Here is a 19,780-nt window from a genome sequence, read left to right as displayed (position 1 = left end):
TGGCTGCTGGGGCATGCTGGGACTTTTCTCTCCCTAAACTTGCACAGGATTGCACGCTAAGCCAGACTTCCCCCAGCCTGGTGCCCTCCAGATGTGTTGGACTACAACTCCTATCATTCTCATGCTGGCTGGGGATGCTGGGAGTTGTAGTCCAACACATCTGAAGGGCACCAGGCTGGGGGAAGGCTGGTATAGGCCTTTGCACCTCCCCATGAATAGCGGAAGCACAAACAGTTATGCAAAACAGTAGATATTTTCGGCTGCCTTATTGCTGCAGAAATCCTGTTTGAGCAGCAAGCCGGTTCTGGCAGAAGTTGCTTCCTGCTGTTCGCCTGCGACCCCAGTTCCCTTCTCCTCCTGAAATGACCCTCCAGCAAAACCTGGGGACAGCTGTGAACGGAGGGCTGGACTAGATGGACCCTCGGTCTGATCCACCAGGGCTCTTCTTACGCGCCAATGTTCGGTGGTGGTATCCCAGCTCTGGAACTCTCTTCTGGCAGAGATTCCATTGTTCCCCCACACTACCATCATTTTTTTGGTAAAGTGCTCTTTATTTCTGCAGGCTTTGATGGTAAAGGAAAGCATTTAATTCGTGTTGTTATTATTATTGTTTTGAAACTGATGATGGGTTTATTGTATTATTATTTGCAATTTTAATGTTGTCTATATGTGATGTGATTTCCTGGAGAAGAAGGCTGTGGCTACTAGTCCTAATGGCTATGTGCTACTTCCAATAGCACAGGCAGTAAGCCAGTGTGCACCAGTTGCTGGGGAACATGGGTGCTGTTGTCTATTTTGTGGGTTGCTGGTTCACGGCTGGTTGGCACTGTGCAAACAGAGTGCTGGACGAGGTGGGCCTTTGGTCTGACCCAGCAGGGCTCTTTTGATGTTCTTAATGTCGGAAGCCTCTAATTATATCTCGCCTCTCTCAATGCCAAATGGTGTCACAGAGGGAAGAGCCTCCGCCAGAAAGGCCATTGCCACTCGCCTTTCCTGCTCCACGTGGGTGCTCCTGTGCTGCTTGTAGGCGAGGCATTTGGAGGGGGTGGTGAAATATCATCTGGCCGCTTGGGAAGTCGTTAAACTGAGTCAACCAAAGAAAAGGAACAGCTCGTATTTAAAAGCCATCCCAGAGTTCCCAGGCTTACCGAAGTGTGATCTTGCAACATGCACGGCTTTTGTAACAGAACCTCTCCTCTTGCAACTGCCATCCAGTTCTAAAACGCAGCTGAGGCCTGTCCCTCGTGAAAATGACTTCCGGTGTCCCATTTCCCTCTGGGCCTATTGGCTGCAGTTTGCCTCTTCTACTAGCCCTGATAGGACAAGCATTAAAAACAACAACAAAAACAACCATATTTCAATGAAATATGGTCTCCTTTTCTCGATTACATCAATGGTACAGATGTGGCATCCAACTCTGGTTTAACAAATCTTCCTCTGACCACAGTAAATTGAAGGAAACAAGCTCAGTTCGGCATCTACAGAAATCGTGTTTATGTATTTATTAGAAACGCTGTCTGACTTGTATGTTTTTATATATATTTTTAACTTTTTTAAACCGCTTTGTTAAATAGAATTTAATAAATAAATAAATTAAAAAAAAAAAAAAAACACGTAGAGCAGGGATGCACAACCTTTCAACTCAAGGGCCGAATTCCATTTTGGAGATGGCTTCGGGGGCCACATTCCAGTGGTGGGCGGAGCCAAAGACAAAAAGGGTGGAGCCAAAATGCCAGTACCGTATTTCTTCGATTCTAAGACGCCATCAATTGTAAGACGCACACTAATTTCAGTAACACCAACAGAAAAAACACATTGATTCTAAGAAATAATAAACGCACCCGCGATTCTAAGACGCAGCCCGGTTTTAGAGATGTTTATATGGGGGGGAAAGTGTGTCTTAGAATCGAAGAAATAGGATATTTTAGCTTCAAGCTCTTACTGCCAGCAACCTTGTATTTGGAGAGGCATTGCAGCCTTACAGAACGAGGAGCAGGGGAAACTGTACCAGAACCAGGAACTCACCCAACGATTGGTCGTTTGAGAAAAGGGGGCAGGGCAGTGGAAGGGTGTGTGGCCATCTGGGGAATCCCAGGAGGGCCAGGTACGGTGCTTGGGTCTGAGGTTCCTCACCCCCTGATACAGAGCATTTCACACACATAGAAATGTGTAATTGTGCAAAGCAGCCTCTACTAGACATATACAATTGTGCAAAATTAAGACAAGAAGCCGTCACCCACACTATAAATAAAAGATGGCTCTCCCCACAACAACAAAATACCCAGTCTATCTCTTCCCCCACCCCCCAATAGATGTTCTGTGCCTTTAGCAGCTTTATGGCAGGCAGAAATTCAACAGGTGAAGTTTTTTTATTCTAGATTATAAGCCTCCTAGACTAGCACTTTGGCAGAAATGACACTGCATCTCTATTGAAGGAGGAGCTACAACTGTTGAAATTCTGCCTTCTGTGCAGTATTGTAGCATCCTTATCAAAATCTGTGGTGTGACCACAGTGTGTGCACGATTCTGGACCCCAAATCTCTAAAAGGACATTGTAGAGGTAAAAGCAAAAGCTGCAGAAAAGGCCAAGCAAAATTTTGAGTAGAGGTCTGAAATGCCGTGCTTAGAAGGGAAATCTAAACCGTTTAGGGCTTTTTTAGTTTAGAAAATAGATGCCTACAGGGCAGATGGGCCTAGAATTAGACAACTCCTATCATCCCCAGCTAGCACAACCATTGGCTGTGGAAGATTTAAGACACCACACATAAAGAGCATTGATGCAGAGGAGAAGTGGGGGCGGGAAACTGAGCTATAAGTCAGGAGATCCCTAGTTCAAGTTTTTCCTTCGCTGTACACTCACTAGGTGGCCTTAGGCAAGTCGCTCCTTCTCAGCCTCAACCTCAACCTCCCCAGCTGCAATATGGGGGATAACGATACTGATTTGTATGGATTGCAGCCATATCATGTATGTGAAGTGCTATACCAATGTTAAGCATTATCCCTGGAGAAGGCAATCCATGGCTACTAGCCCTGATGGTTATGTGCTACGTCCAGTATAAGAGGCAGTAAGCCTGTGTGTACCAGTTGCTGGGGAACATGGGTGGGAGGGTCCTGTTGCACCATGTCCTGCTTGTGGGTTGCCGGTTGACAGCTGGTTGACCACTGTGTGAACAGAGTGCTGGACTGGATGGACCCTCGGTCTAATCCAGGATGGCTCTTCTTATGTCCTTATAATCAGTTTATGAAAGTTGCTTTCTAAGATATGGTGATGGATACCAATTTGGATGGCTTTTAAAAAGGAGTTTAGACAAATTCATAGAAGATAAAGTCTACCAGTCAAGATGGTTAGTTCCAGGTTTATGCCACTGTTTGCTGGTCTCTTTATTCGTTACATTTATATTCAGCCTCTTCCTCCAAGAAGCCCAAGGCAGCTTACATGGTCCTCCTGCATGGCCCTGTGAGGTAGGTTAGGCTGAGAGCCAGTTAGCTTCATGTCCGAGTGGAGACCAGAACCCGGACTCCCAAGTTCCAGTCCAACACTCTAACCACTACACAACACTGGCTCTCAGTGTGGTGTAGTTGTTTTCTCAACAAACCTGAAATGGGTTAGGCTGGCAATATAATAAATGTGAGAGAGTTTCTGAGCATGTACAGAGTTCAGTTCTTCCCCCCCCCCTCCGTTGATATGAATCCCCACACATATGTAGTATTATTTAGGGCGCGAGGGACGGAAGGCGGTCAGAACCAGTGCAGAGCGGCTGCAATTCCCCTTGCAAGAACATCGAGCCGTGAGATGAAAGCGCAGGGGGCGGAAAAGCGATGCGGCCCCTTTAAATCCGGCCGGCAAAAGGGCGCCTCTGCCCCGCCCATCTGTTTCTACTCCACCCGCCCACCCACCCCTGCACGCGCATGCGCATGCGCATTAAGAACTAAGCGGCCCACTACGCCTCCGGGCCTGACCGGAACCGGAAGTACCTGCAGAGGCGGTTAGGGAGAAGGCGGAAGTAGCGGCGGTTGCTGAGGAAGCCCTGAGGCGAGAGTAGCGGAGCCAGTAGCCGGTGAGCCGGGACCGCGGGCGGGCCAGTCAGTTGCCCTCCTCCTCCTCCTCCTCCTCCTCCTCTTTCCGTGGCAGAAAGCGGCCGGCCGGGCCTCGCAGCCTTTTCCGCCTTAACGCGGGGCTCCTGAGCATGTGCAGAGTGTCATTCCCTCACGGGCGGCACTCTTTCCCCTCAGCGTTAACCCGCTGGAGGCGGAGTCCGAGGGCGGGGCTCCGGCTTCTTCACCCTCACAACAACCCCGCGAGGTAGGGCAGGGCAGGGCAGGGGGGAGAGGCTGAGGGGATGCGACGGGCCCAAGGTCGCCCCGGGGGCAGCCCGACCCCGGGTCCGCGACGGGGATTATTAGAGGTGAGCGGAAGGTCGTTCCCGGCGCCGCGAGGCGGAGCGTTTTCGCCTTCGGGACGTGGAGCCGGTGAGGGAAGCCCGGCATCGTCTCCCCCAGCCTTTGTGGGTGCCGTGTGAGCCAGACAGGGAGAGGGCTGGAAGCGGCGCGCGCGTGTGTGTGTGAATGGGGGCTTCCCCGTGTCAGCCCATTGCAGCAAAACCCGTCCAGGGCAGCTATAAAGGATTTGCGCCGGATGAGCTGCCCTGACGGACGTGGGGCTCCCCTGCCCCCCCTCTTTTCCTCATCCAACTGAAGCCCCCCAAGCAACCTTGGGCGGGTCTCCTCCTCTTAGCCTGACCTGCCTACCTCGTAGGGTTGTTGTGAGGGTAAGAAATCCTACAAAGACACTGATGAGTGGAGAGAACTGATTGTGTGTGTGGGGGGGGATCCCTCAAAAACTGAGCGGAAAGAGCTTCTGTGAGTGGGAAGGCAGATCAGAAGAACATCAGAAGTGCCCTGATGCTGGATCAGACCAAGGGTCCATCTAGTCCAGCACTCTGTTCACACAGAGGCCGACCAGCCATCGGCCAGGGACGAACAAGAAGGACACGGTGCCACAGCACCCTCACACCCATGTTCCCCAGCAACTGGCGAACACAGGCTTACTGCCTCGAATACTGGAGATCCTGCATCCAATGCTTTAATGTGGCCAAAGTTTTCCCGGGCTAGATGGATGAAGTGCTGTCCTCAGTTGGCAGATAATAATAAAAAACTGACCTCCTAATTTTTATTTTGCCATTCCTCCAAGGAGCTCAGGGTGATCCCACTTTCTGCCTGTTTTTGATAATGCTGTATTTATGTTGTAACCTTCTCCATGAGGGGAAGGCTACGCTATCTGGGATTGTTTAGCTTGGAAAAAAGGATGGTAAGGAAAGACAAAGGTGTACAAAATTATGCCTGGTGTGGAGAATGTGGATAGTTAGACACTTTTCTCCCTCTCCCATAATACTAGAACCCCGCGTATCACATCCCTTGAAGCTGATGGGTGGGAGATTCAGGACAGAAAAGGAAGGACGTCCTTCACACAGCACATAGTTAAACTGTGGAATTCGCTACCACAAGATGTGGCGATGGCCACCCATTTGGATGGCTTTAAAAGGGGCTTGGATAAATTCCTGGAGGAGAAGGCTATCAAGGGCTACTAGAACTGATGGCTGTGTGGCTCCTTGGGAGTCACTGGGTATGTTCTGTCCTCATTGAGTTGGTTTCTGTGTTTGTGTGTGTGTTCTTTAGTTTCTCTTTAAATATAAACATATAAGCTTCTGTATACCTGAGGGGTCCCCATGCAGAAACCGCTTATTTATTTTTGGGTTAGCCTTTTCACTACCAGATAGTTGCTCGACCACCTAAATAGACAATACACACACACACACACACACACACACACACCTGCGAGCACAGAGGAAAAACAGTGAGACCAAATGGCCATAAAAGGCAAGAAGTACTGTCTGTAATACTACTATGCAAAAGCAGTTGCCAGCAATAGAGACCGCATCTTTTTACCTGACAACTGGTGTAACACAGAGTGGAGGACAGGCAATTGCTGCCTGGATCCACTTGGAAGCAATGAGATGCCTGAAGCTAAGTGAGACAAGCTCCCTGCTCTTCTTTCGTATCTGGAAGTTGCCTGAAGTTACTCTTGGGGCATTGGAAGCAGGGAGCTCAGCACGAGAAGCAGGAAGCAGAAGCAACCTGAGAAGCAGGTTGACTCCCCTGCTTCTCAGGTGCTTCAAGAGTTTAGGATGATTTCAAACAAATCCCTTCCTCTGTCCTGAATCAGGAGGGGAACTGTCATTGGCGACCACAGATTTTGGCTGGTTACCAAGTGAACCAAGATGTGTGCACAGTGATCATTCACAACAGCTTTAAGAAGCGATAATTTCCCAGATTCGTTTTGCTAATTCAATGTACCACCTTCAGTGGGGCAGATAACTTCTAACTCTTACAACAACCCTGTAAAGTAGGCTGCTATTATCCCCATACTGCAGTTGAAGCTGAGAGATGGTGGTTTGTCTAGGACAAGGGTGGGAAACCTCAAGCCCAGGGTCCCAAGCTGGCAGTCTTGGGGTCCCAAACCAGGCCTCCGGGATGCTCCAGATGGCCACGCCTCCTTACCCTGGCCCCACCCCCTTTCCCACAACCACTGATTGATGTTTTCTCAGCTGTTGTGGAGTTTTTCCCTCCATTCTAAAATGTTGAAGTGCCTCCCTTAAGGCTTCATTACTGGCAGAAAACGCTCTAAGCTACAATATGCGGATGTTTTTTGTATGTTTGGTTCTGCTCCTTTTACTTTTGGTCCCACCCAGCTCCCAAGAACTTCTCCAAAACCGAAAGCGGCCCTCTGGCTGAAAGCGGTTCTCCAGCCCTGGTCTAGGCTGCCCAAGTGGGCTCACAGCTGAGGTGAGGTCTGAGCCTAGCGACTTCTCTTAGCCACTCTGCCACGAGTTGTAGGCGACTTTACCTACAGTGATAGGCTAAAGCAGTGGTTCCCAATTAGCTAAGTACTGCGGACCCCTTGTTTTTCAAATGCCAAGCCATGGGCCCCCTAACTTTTGAAAAAATTTTTATATCTATGGTAGTTACCTGTGCGAAGCAATTTTTTTGGAGAAAATAAGGGGTAGCCCCTAATCAAAGGATTTTAGGTATACTAAAAAACAGACCATAAAATTTGTGATATTTGTGAGATTACCACGCAAAATAACAACGATTTAGTTAGGAATATAAAGATGAATTTCATTTTACTAACGTCTGGTTTACAATTGAACAAATTATGACATGTCTAGCAGCTACTAAACCTAAATGCGATGGGGAGAAATTATGCCTCTTTTTGTCCCGAATAATCCCTTCCACATCCGGTTCAATATTTCCTACTTTTAATCTCAAATCTGGATCGACATCGAGCTGATTTCTATGTTTGTTCTTCATATAACAAAATGTCGAAAATGTTTGTTCACAAAGATATGTGGAACAAAAGGGAACTAGATGTTTCAAAGCTTTTTTACCTAACTTCTTATAATCGGGAAAAACCTTCACCCAGAATTGGTCCAGTCTATAGTCTTTGAAAAATGATTTCAATGAACCATCACAAGTCGCGTCAACAAGGGCATATCTTGCTCTTCCGCTGATAGAGTTGTTACTTTTACATCACCACATTCAAAAGGATTCCTTCTCCAGGAGTTTTCAGGATTAGGTGCAGGGAAGTCATCTCTGAAGCTAGCTGCTAAATCTCACAGGTGCTCAGTGATGTTATATTTTGCTTCTGGTAGGAATTCGTCATCAGTGGACTCCAGAAATGAATGGTGAATAGGTGAATGGTGCCGCGGACCCCCTGGGTGGGTTACGCGGACCCCCAATTGGGAACCACTGGGCTAAAGCACTTGGGATCCTTTCAGTTTAGGGGGGGAAAACAAACGTTTTCATCCTGCCCATCTTCAAAAGGTGACTAGCATTCCTGACTCTGGGGAAGAAGAAGTGAGGGAGGCCGAGAAGTGAGGGAGGCCAGTTGGATTCCCCCCACCCCCACCCCTAGGCTCACTGACATCATGACCCTGTGAGGAAGAGGGGGGAGCAGGGCCATCCCATCAGCTCTGCTGAACAGTCTCCTTAATTTCTTTTCCCCTCTTCCCCCCCACCCCAATCCCCTTTCCCTCCTGTTTCATGTCTTTTTTAGATTGTAAGCCTGAGGCCAGGGACTGTCTTCTTTACTGATTGATTGTAAGCTGCTCTGGGAGCCTTTTTTTTATTTTGCTGAGGTATGGGATAAAAATACTATAAATAAAGTTCTTCTCCCACACGTTTTGTCCTCGTGACCACCCTGTGTGGTAGCTTAGTTATTGCCGTTTTTCAGCCTTCCCCCCCCCCTTGTAATTCTCTTTCATTTCGAATGTTTATTAGAGCAGTGGCTGTTTGTTTATGTCAATTGTGCAGCGGCTGATTGTTTTGGAACGTAATTAATTGCGGTAATTGGTGGTGGCTGCCTTCAGAACCTAAGCAGCAATGGGGAACACAAGCAGCGAACGTGCTGGAGTGGAACGCCAGGGAGGCCATAAGACTCCTCGAAGAGACAGCTCTGGGAAGGATGGAGACAGGCCGAAGATCTTGATGGACAGCCCTGAAGACGCCGACTTGTTCCATTCTGAGGAAATAAAGGTAGATGTGAGCTTTGGCATTGGTCCTTGTAAGCTGGCAAAGCCTTGCAAAAAGCATTTACGCTTCCATATCGAAGGATATGAGGCGGCTCTAGTTTATGGTTTCAGAACCTTCTGGAAGCTCTAATGGCCATTTTGTTTACTGATTATAAATAGTGTCTGGAAATTATTACATCTGTGGTTTCTAATGTGGGTATTTATTGGATTTTACATACTGTAGAACAGGGGTAAGCAACATTTTTGGGCCTGTGGACACTACCCAAAAACGGTTGCCATGGGAGGTATGGCTAGTCACAGAGGGCAAGCAGCCTGCCCAAAAGGCTTGAGTCCAAGGCAGAGGTGGGGTCTGAGCCCCAACACACAAAACGACTCCTTTGAACCCACAGTTTTCAGTGCCAACAGAAACCTGTTTCACAGGCACTTCCTATTTCACTTACGTGTTGTGAACTACACACATTACAGCTGAAAACGCTCATGGATTTGAGGAGCAATTTTAAGTTAAGTTCACCCCACTGTTTCCCCCCCGTATTTTAGTTAAAACAGTAGCACGCTCTGCCACACCAAATGTTACTTCCATCAGTCCAGTACTGTCAACCCACTCTCCAGAGAATGAAGGCGAGAGAAAGGGAAGATAATGGTATGTAAGGTCCCTGCAAGGAAAAGTGAGCTGAGGGGGAATGAAATGGTTATGTATCTAGTCCTCATGAAGTTACAGAACCAAGGAGCAGCGTTAATCACTAAAAGCTCAGCGAAACAACATTGTTTTTACCATCCATCTAAAGGCCAGCAGCGAGGGAGCCATCTTAACCTCCCTGGCAAGGGTGCAGCTGCATTAAAGGCCCTGTCTCAAACCCCCACCATCCTCACCTGGACTTACAACTCCCATAATCCCTGACGATTGACCATGCTGCCTGGGGCATGGGTGTCCAAAACTTCCGGAGGGGACCAACTTGGCGTAAGCTGCTCTAGGAAGTGGAGCGCATAACAGGGCCTCAGAAGTCGCCAGGTGCCCTTTTGTTCATTTGTAATAATCATGATCAAGTTTCTTTATTGAGAAATGTCTGACGTTCCTAGGCTCCCATGGAGAAAGAAGAATTCCTGGCTTGGCAGCATGATGTGGAGGTGAATGATAAAGCTCCCACTCAAGCACGGCCAACTGTCTTTCGCTGGACCGGAGGTGGCAAGGAGGTTTTTTTATCCGGCTCTTTTAACAACTGGAGCAAGCTTCCACTTACACGGAGGTAAGCCTCTTTGCAGCTGGCTGTGTGAAACCTTCATGTGCGATCTTGGCAGCTCCAATTGCATTATTATGTAATGAGGATGTAGTTCAGCCGGGCCTCCATAATTCCTGCAATTCCTCCCAAGAATTGGAGGTGCAGGGGCCTACAAGGCCATCTAGTCCAACCCCCTGCTCAATGCATTGAGCAGGGGGTTGGACTATAGTATTGAACTTTGCTTTCAAAGCAGCAGGGCTGAATCTTACAAAACCCAACCGCTCGGGCCGTTGTATGCTTGCAAGCGTGTTAGGCAGTTGTTGTTTCTTTTTTTAAAATTGTGAATTTAACAAAACAGAACAGAAAATAACCCGTGAAAAAGAAACAAGCACTACATACATAGGAATGTCATAATTTTTTCATCACTTATTATTATTATTATTATATTATTATTATTATTATTATATTTATTTGTATAAATAAATGTATTTGTATAAATAAATAAACTATTCTATGATTCTATAAGTATGCTTTAGGGTGGATTCCTGCATTGAGCAGGGGGTTGGACTTGATGGCCTTATAGGCCCCTTCCAACTCTGCTATTCTATGATTCTATAAGTATCCCACCTTTTGCCCAATACTGGGCCTCACATATACCATTCATAAAAGAAGAAAAGGAGAGAGTTATGAATAGGTTTCTAGAATAATCATGAATAGGTTTCTAGACTAAATATCCATGTACTTACCCACTTGCAACATCCGTTCAAATGTTGATAGTGTTAAGTTCTCAGTCCATTGCATCATGGGAGGTGATGCTTATACAAATCTCTCACACGTTTTTCCAATAGCCAAAACTACGAGAACTGGAATCATTGATAAATTTGGGGGGGGGGGGGGGTTTGCAATCAGTCAAAAACACTTAACTGTGATCTATTCAAATGTTTTCAAAGCTTTACTTGGAAATGATTTTTATTTGAATACTTGTAAATATTTTAAGGCTTAAAATTTAAGACCTAACAGCTTAGTAGCATAATTCGAAGGGGAAAACTATCAACATAACAATTACAGTGCACCAAAATTTGTTACGTATGCATGTATGCTTCTAGGGATAATCACCTGGAAAGAGATAATTACGATTTTTAAACTGTCCAGTTTGGCTTTTGGGTCCATTCATTATGTTCCTAGTTTATTTTATGAAAGGATGCGTTTTTAGAAATGGAAGAATTTTCCATAAGGGAAAAAGTAGCAGCAGAAAAACTTCTGTTGTTAAACTGTTCACACCCTCTGTCACTGAATGCACCTCAGTTCTTGAGAGTTGTGTGTGTGTTTCTGCTTGCACCAGGTGATGTTGGCAGCTGAACTGCTTGGCGTGGTAAGAGCCGGAAACAGTTTTTGCTTAGGCCTGGCTCACCAGTATGTGGCCCAGTTCAGCTGTAACTGGAAGTCACGTGAAAGAGCCAAAACAAGCTTTGGGCGCTTTCCTTCTCTCCTGTTTTTCATGGCTGTGCGGGGATTAGAAGTTTTTGCCCCCGATTTTAAACAAGCCTCAGTTTCTGTGAAGTCCAAGCTCCAGGAACTGTGGTTTGTTGAAACTCGACTTCAGGCATGGGGATCATTCAACCCATGGGCCTCATCTGGCCTGCAAGGCTCCCTTGTCTTTGATCTATTTTTATTTAGTTTGTGTCTTGGCTGCTGCCAGACCCGGCTGCATGCTTTTCCCACGCTTAGGTCATTTGCAGAGTGGCTTCAAAGCACCAGCAGCCATGGGTTCATGAGGACCAGAAGCCCTGCTTTGTCTCAGCGGGGGTCTTTGCTAATCCTTGGCTTTTTGTAGCCCTGGTCATTCCTCGGCAGGGCTTGGAAGTAGCAGGGTAGAGAAAGCAAGATTACATCTTACTCTTCTCTGGTGCTACTGCTTGGTCACAGCTGAAAGCTACCTGCGGATGCTCCCATTTGGTCTAAACCTCAATATAGAGAATAATTCCCTGCTACGTTGGGGGGGTGGGGTTAAAATATCATTGGATTATAAATGAGTTTTACATTTACATTTCCCTCAAAAAAATGTTTTCAGCCTTCCTTCTGCATGGAGGCATTGTGGATATTTGAAAGCGTGTCTTTGGGTATTACTTGTGGCTCAGGCTTCTGGGTGGTATCCACGCTTAAGAGTAATTCAGACTGAACAGTGGGTGACATCTGATTGTGGGGGGCTGCAGGTATCTAAAAGCGTTACTCATTTATTTATTTACAATATTTATATACCACTCAATATCTAAAATAGATTCCAGAGTGATGTACATAGGTAAAAGAAACAGTAAAAGTATCCAGTATCAGAGGCAGAAAGCCTGTGCACACCAGTCGCTGGGGAACGTGGGTGGGTGAGGATGCTGTTGCACTTAGGTCCTGCTTGTGGGTCCCTGGCCACTGGCTGGTTGGCCACTGTGTGAACAGAGTGCTGGATTAGATGTATCCTTGGTCTGATCCAGCAGGGCTCCTCTTATCCTGGAGGTGGGCAGTTCTCTGGATCTGGGCTTTTCTTGCAAATAGTTCAGGACCAGGCAGACTTCAGGTTTGTGGAGTCTACTTTGTTTGTTTTTCTACTAGAAATGAGAGATCCACTATCTGGAGCCAGATACAAAAGACATACACTTACAATGAAAGAACTCTGAATCCCGGGGTTTATTTTGAGTATCAGAACTGAATGGAGCTCACAGTCCATTTATTCACTCCTGCTTACTCCATGCTTTCTTCATTTCAGCAGCATAGTTTAGGGCAGGAGCGAGTCGTTTTGCTGCTGCTGCTATTAAACAATCCCGACTCAGAAATCCGTCCTGAACTGCTTCAGTTCACCATGAGATCTACCAGCAGATCCCAATCTTCTTTCCACCCTCCTTTGTTGTATCAATCCATTTTAGAATAACGGATTACTTGTGTGTCTCTCTTTCTCATTCACAGCCACAAAAACTTTGTAGCCATCCTTGATCTCCCAGAAGGCGAACACCAGTATAAGTTCTATGTGGATGGTCAGTGGACACACGATCCGGCGGAGGTAACCTTGCCTTGCTCATCCGCTGCCGCTGTGTGTGTTGAACTGTAATTTTTATGTTTGTGTTTTTGTAATGTTGCAAGCTGCTTGCTTGGTGAGGACAGTGTGCCCTGAAAGGTGGGTTGAAAACGGGTGGCTAAAAGTGTGTCCTGCCTGGCACATTGACAAGCTTTGGACATGCAGGGTGAAAGTTCATCTGTGGCAGAGGTAGTGAAGCTGTGTTCCTCCTGCCTTGACTGTGCTGGCTGGAGCTGATGGGGACTAGAGTCCAACTGCGCTGATTCAGGCTGATAAATCTGTGATGACCTTTGCACACCTGAAGACATCCCTTGGACTCGCATCCTAAAGACTTTTGCTAGCATGTGTCAATCAGCTCCAACAATAAGTGACACAGCTAACTTTTCTTCCTGCGTTGAACATATGGACCAGTAGACTGATCCTCTTCTTGAATCCACCCACATCCTTGGCTTGGCAAAGCAAGGCCTGAGACTAGCGCTGCAGGCCATAGATCAGATGCGGGGAACCCCTCAGGCTTGTTTTGTGGGGGCCCCCAAAGTGCTGCACTTTTCCCCTTTAAAACAAGACACGCTGTCAGTGTGCTCTTTGTTTTAAATCAGTGGTTCCCAAACTTTTTCAGGTAACCGCCCCCTTGGTTCCACAAACTCATGCCCAGTGCCCCCTACCCTACACTATAAAAATCATTATTCAGAATAACGGTTTTCAACGACCCACTAAGGAAGATAACAATAAAATTCAAAACAGTAACAATTAATTGAATATTTATTCAAAATCCAATTACATTTTTTTTAGTTTATTCAATTAAACATAATTGATGAACTTGATCCAGTGATATCATCTTTTCAAAGTCTGATAGTCTTTTAGCAAGAATATTAGATATCACATTTAGTAACTAGGGTAGAGGACCTCACTATTCTGTCAATTCTTAATATGATGGATGGGCTTGATGAAGCGATACCAGTTTCCCAATGTGTGGTTTGAAGTCACTTAACATGAGTCTTAAATCACCACGTTTAGTAATCTGGTGTCGATTTCTTTGCTTGGAGAGAAGTAGGCAGACCACACTAAAACCACATTCCACCAAATATGATGTTGGAAATGCAACCAGGAGCTTCTGAATCATTCTCCATAGTGCAGGATAGCGATCAGAAATTTCCTTCTGTAACCAAAACTCCTGGTACGGAAAAGACCACCTTGAGTGCCCCCCCTGCTGCCTCTTTACCTCTTAACGCCCCCCTATGCAATCCCACCGCCCCCAAGGGGGCAGTACAGCCCCCTTTGGGAACCACTGTTTTAAATGATGAATTGTGCTCTTCTGGGAGCATGATTTGCCTTTAATCCAAGGATTGGTACCATGAGATTTTTTTTAATGAATTCTGTGGCGATCTTATGTGAGTGTCCCAGTGCAGATGGAGGGGGGGGGGAGAGGCAAAAATGGCCTCCCTGGACACTCCAGAGTTGCCCACCCCTGTTCTAGATAATAACAAACCTCAAAACTCCCAAAAGCTAAGCCATAAAGCCGGTGCCAAGGATGCTACATTCTGCAGTGAGCAGAGCTGTGTTGGTTCGTATTGTGTTTTCTAAGCTACCTGTCTGTTTCTTCTTAGCCTGTAGTAACCAGCCAGCTGGGGACTGTCAACAATGTTATTCAGGTGAAGAAAACAGACTTCGAAGTATTTGATGCTTTAATGGTGGACTCGCAAAAGTGTTCTGACATGTCTGGTAAAGTATCTGCAAAGTCTAAAAGGGTGAGGGGTGGGTGGGCTTTTGTCCCATACTTCTGTTTACCACCTTGAATGTGGGTACTGTGTAATCTGGGCTCCAGGATTTGGTGGTCAGGCCTCACTTCTTGAGGATGTGACATCGCTGAATACTGGTCATGTCCTGCCAGAGGCGATGTCCTGCACACAAGAGTTAACGCTACAGGACATTCGTCTTGTAGACTCGCTACATTTCCCTGGCTTGATCAAAAGACACGGGAGATCTTTCTGCAAAGTGCAGAGATGTCGTCTTTGCGTCGCCTTCCCCAACGGCAGGAGATGCATCGCTCGTGAACCCGGCGTAATTGAAGGCTAGGAGGCAGGCCGGTGGCCCTGTGTCAGCTGCCCACTTCCTGGGCAGCCCATGAACTCAGGGGGACCCGCAGGCAGTCTCTCTAGAGACTGCTCCCCTCACTTTACCTCTGGTGGCAAAAAAACGCTTGAGGGGCCTTTCCTGTCTTTTGCCCAGAGATTGGAAAAAGGAGAAGCGAGCTCTCAAGATGCTTTGTGAAATACAATATTTGCATCCTGAGATCTCGCTTCGCCTTTCTTCTGCCCTGGCTTGGATGCTCTACTCATTTTGTTTTCAGCCAGAGATTACCAGGGGTGGCACTGTGGGTAATTTCTGGCAGGAGAGGTGAGACAGGCCCATGCATCTGCCACTTGGCTACTTACCCTAGCAAAGCAGGAACTTACAAGGCCAGTCTGTTTCCACCATCAGCCTTCTTGGCTTTCAGTTCTACCTCAAACTCCCTTGCATTTTTTTTTTAAAAAAAAACACTATCTAGGGCAAAAAGGCGCTCTTTGGTTTAATTTCTTGACTGGCTCATAGGAGGGAGGGAGGCTTAATCCCTTTGCATGGAGCGTTCAGCTTCGTCAAATAGGTTGGCTCCCACAAGCTTCCCCAGTCCGCAGATTCCGTGTGACAGAATGGCCTTTCTGGCAGTCAGCAGGCATTCCAAAGGTAGGTTCATTGCCAGGGCTCGGCTGCCAAAGCCTGTTCAGATGCTACCTTCTAAGTGTCCCCAACATCTTGTGAACTGCCGAGAGTTATTATATTCAGCGGTATATAAATGCCACAAATAAACACTGTGCCCTCACACGTCATAGAATCATAGAATAGCAGAGCTGGAAGGGGCCTACAAGGCCACCGAGTCCAACCCCCTGCTCAATGCAGGAATCCACCCTAAAGCATCCCCGGCAGATGCTTGTCCAGCTGCCTCTTGAAGGCCTCAAGTGCTTCATTTGGCCCCGAGAAGCAGAAACCAATGCCGTGTTCTTACTCAGGGAGCTAAAGAGCTTTTCTTATGGGACTCCTCAAACTCCCAGAATTATTGTCAGACATTTTACCCATTCCTGGGTAACACAGGAACAGAAGCCTCGCTGAAATTCCGCTCATTCCTCGTTTTACATAGGTTCTGCCTGTCTGCTTTTGTTCTGGCTCAAAGCTTTATGTGAATCAAACTGCTGTTTGAAATGGGAAATAGTTGATAGTACTTTCTTTCCCCCCGAATAGGCCTTGGTTAAACCAGGTTAACATTTTCTCTTTCTCCCCCTGGGCAGAGCTGTCAAGTTCACCCCCTGGACCCTACCACCAGGACCCCTACATTTGTAAGCCTGAAGAGCGATTCAAGTCTCCCCCCATTCTTCCGCCACACCTACTGCAGGTCATCCTAAACAAAGACACTGGGATTTCGGTGAGTACAGAAAAGTGCATTCTTTAGCAATAGGCTGCAGGTCCAGTCAAAGCTCTTGCAGAAATCAAAACACCTGTCCTTGGAGACGATTGATGCGAAGAAAACAGGATGCCTGTGTATCTGGCAGGTGTGCAAGAAAGGTCCTCCTGTGAACCTGACTTTTTTTTGGTCTTGATTTAAAATTCCTAAAGAAATAGCTGGCTTACCTGTCTCTTCCTTGTCGTCCTCTTCCTTTTTTTTAGTGTGACCCCGCTCTGCTTCCTGAGCCTAACCATGTAATGTTGAATCACCTCTATGCGCTTTCCATCAAGGTAAGAGCAGTTCACGCTTGCCCCCTTTGCCTTTACTTTGAGGGTTCAGTCTGCTGATCTGTGTCCCCCTCTCTTCCCTAGGATGGGGTGATGGTGCTCAGTGCCACCCACCGTTACAAGAAGAAATATGTGACCACCTTGCTGTATAAGCCCATATGAATCACGACTGGGCACCCGGACTGACAAAGCAACTGAGGGAACCAACCCAACGTGTGCCCTTTGAAACAGTAGCAGACTTGCTGTCAAATCATCCTGGGTTTTTTAAATTTTTGTTTTATTTAAAAGAGCCCCAGTTCGTTGAATTGTTGCCCTGCGTGCTCTCTCTCTCTGGATAAGGTATACTCCGTTTTGCCAACGGAACGTGAACTGCTCTGCAATCCCTGCCTGCAAAAAATTGAGGACAGTCGAACCGCAGGGTACATTTAGCTAAGTGTGGGAGTGTTTTTTTTAAATCCTTGAATAGGTCACTTGGAATAGGCTACCGCTGCTGGTAGCAGGCACCCTTAATCATTATGTTCCCTAAGTAGCAGTGCTTTTTCATACGCCAATCGTTGTAAGAGAGCCTTTTCTGCTCTAGCTCTTTTTGAACTGAGATGCTATTATCACTTGTTCTTTATAACTTCTCCCCCACACCCAATAGTTGCCTCTGTAATCCAGATGTTTGCCACTCTTCATACTGCTGGCAAAGCTAATCCGCGTTTCTCACTTTCGTCAGAAAGTGCACTTGACTGTAACCGGCCCAGCAGAATTCGGTTGGTGGGTCTCGCGTGCCTAGTAGCAGAACATCAAAGTGGTTCGGCGAATCCCATGTTGCTGTAGGGCTTTGGCCCCTAGCTCACTGGCTCCTACTAGCCCATCCCCTGCCACTGTTAATCTCTTGGGAATAGCTTGTGGTCCGTCCGTCCCCTACAGCTATTCTAAATCATGGGAAGATCCATTATTTCTTCAGGGGGCAGAGGTAACAGCTGACCAAGGGACCAGCCCAGCTGTGAGTCTGTTGCCCACCTCTTTCCCCTCCCAGGCTGATGAATGTGTCAAGGCCCTAGGGGTTCCCAAGTCTCCTAAGGAGTGTGCCTTTTAGCCAACGGAGCCAACGTGGTTTTGCCCCCCGATTTCACAGCAATCCTCAGAAGCCTTCCAGCAGTCCTGTTGCTTTGAGTAGCTAAATGGGGGTATCACTATGCATATTTCAGAGTGCTTTGAGAAAAGTATTTCACATCCACTCTAATCTGTATCTGCTCTTATTATTGGTCCTCTTCAGAAATGAGTTTTTATAAATAAATATATGGAATAAAATAGGAGTGTTTCTTCTGCACTTTCCCATCCCCAAAAGGTACACGTCTTTTCCCCCACATGCAACCTGCGTTGCCTATGCCCCGCTGCGGTACAACACGGGAGAAACGTCTGCAGCTTAAGGCAAGTTTCTAAAACGTTAAGCATGTATTCGACAAGGTCAGGTTACAAATTGCTGGAGGCCAGCAAGATGCTCCTCGCTTAGCATGGGTAACTGTTCAAAGTGATAGCTACAGCCCAGACCACGCTTGTACACCAAACTACCAGCCGGCACATGTAACGGTAGCAACTATCAATGCTGTAACAGCTTTGGAAGCTCTTCCACAGAGCAGTCTTTTTCCATCCCATGGCTTTGAGCTTACCCACCCCAGAAGGTTTGACTATTCAAAGGGTGGACGGACAACAACACAGCAAAGGTTGTTCAAAGTGTAAAGTGATGCACTTCGGGGCAAAAAATAATAACCCAACATTTAAATTCACATGCACTGATGGAGTTGGAACAGATAAGTTTGATGAAAATGCAGACCAAGTGTGTGGCAGTTGTGGAAAAGTCTGGTTTTGCCACTGCCCCAGTGCCTCTACTTAGCCTTATATCCTGGCTCTGGTGGCTCCTAACATACGCTGAAAGCCTTGTGACCCTTTGTCAGGTAACAGCTCATAAGCCTTGGGGGTAGTTGAATGAGACTTCTAGTGATCAGGGATGAGCCTTCAGGGGCCTACGTCATCAGCTGTGCCCCCTTCCTATCAGTAGCAAAAGCCGAATTATGCATCGCTGCAACACTCCGGGAGTGTATAAACCGAGAAATGCCGATCTGCACCAAGCCCTGCTTATCCCAGCCTTCCTCCACCATTTTCACGGTACATTCCAGTACTCCTAGAGCTAGTGACGATAGGGTAAAGCGAGAGCAGTGTACCAAGGCTGAGAAAGAAGAGAAGGAGTGATTTTTGCCAGTTCCCAAGAACCATACTCTGATTTTTTAAAAAAAATCTCATCACGGACAGGACCGAAACAATGAGTCTTAAATAAGTATATTTTGTGCACAGTCAAAGAAAAATAAAGGAACATTTGTAAACAAGCTTGCAGTTCATTTATACATTCAAGATTAGGCACAACAGAAGTCAAAGCAGCTTGGTTTTTAATGCAGAGCATCACTATGAGCAAGATGTAGACCAAAGGGGGTGGAGGGGGGGGGGGGGTTGCTTACTGGTAACCTGCCCACAGCAGGCCAGGAGAAGGTTAGGTGCACAACTCCGCAGGAGAGCTCCTGCAAGCTGATCGTTTGTAATAGACACACACTATCCCTGTAGAAGAATACATCAGACCCTGTATAAACTGGCTTAATTTAAAAATAGAAGTATTTACATAGTAGTCTGAACTTGCATTCTCTTGCCTAGTGTTAACTTGTTTTGAGATGTAATTAGGTTTTATTTCTTTTTTTTAAAAAAAAAACTGAAGCTTTGGGGCGGAGGGTGTTACAGCACCAGGTAAGGAAAGGTAGTTGAACGCTTCCCCTGGTTATTCTAGGACACGGCTGCCGGAGTCGGCTTGCTCCTATCTGCCTGCCGAGACTGCTGGCTTGTTCAGCGTTTAAGAGGGACAGACGGCTTAATGATGGGTACGGTGAGCTTTATAACAGGCTGCCGGGTGCGGATGGTGACAGCTCAAAGTGTAACAGTTCCTGGTGCTGTGATTTCAGGCAGCCTTGTCCTACGTTAACGGGGAGCTCACTCACGTGTCTTCCGGTAACAACTGCTGCAGCTGAGCCCTTACAGAGCCGTTTATATTTCGTTTAAAATATTCAATATCCCACCTCTTTTTGCCTGACGACAGGCCTCCAAGATGGAAGACAAGA

The 19,780-nt window shown here is 46.8% G+C and overlaps 1 protein-coding gene across 3 annotated transcripts; it reads left to right on the top strand.

Moving 5' to 3' along the window:
* Positions 1 to 3,990: 3,990 nt before the first annotated feature.
* Positions 3,991 to 17,930, top strand: PRKAB1 (protein kinase AMP-activated non-catalytic subunit beta 1). Of its 3 annotated transcripts, none has more exons than XM_063143899.1 (8): positions 3,991 to 4,058; positions 8,427 to 8,592; positions 9,666 to 9,832; positions 12,758 to 12,851; positions 14,474 to 14,588; positions 16,190 to 16,323; positions 16,566 to 16,634; positions 16,716 to 17,930. In XM_063143899.1, the coding sequence occupies exons 2-8, from the start codon at positions 8,440 to 8,442 to the stop codon at positions 16,791 to 16,793; spliced, it is 810 nt and encodes a 269-aa protein (XP_062999969.1). In that variant the 5' UTR covers positions 3,991 to 4,058; positions 8,427 to 8,439; the 3' UTR covers positions 16,794 to 17,930. The 3 variants fall into 3 exon arrangements, with proteins under 3 accessions (XP_062999969.1, XP_062999967.1, XP_062999968.1); XM_063143897.1 differs by having other exon boundaries at positions 8,371 to 8,592; XM_063143898.1 differs by lacking the exon at positions 3,991 to 4,058 and adding an exon at positions 4,287 to 4,303 and having other exon boundaries at positions 8,371 to 8,592.
* Positions 17,931 to 19,780: the final 1,850 nt, after the last annotated feature.

The sequence above is a fragment of the Elgaria multicarinata genome, chromosome 18, assembly GCF_023053635.1.
Source record: "Elgaria multicarinata webbii isolate HBS135686 ecotype San Diego chromosome 18, rElgMul1.1.pri, whole genome shotgun sequence".
NCBI lineage: Eukaryota > Metazoa > Chordata > Lepidosauria > Squamata > Anguidae > Elgaria > Elgaria multicarinata.
The sequence above is the reverse complement of the archived record's forward strand: the minus strand, read 5'-3'. Positions and strand labels throughout refer to the sequence as shown.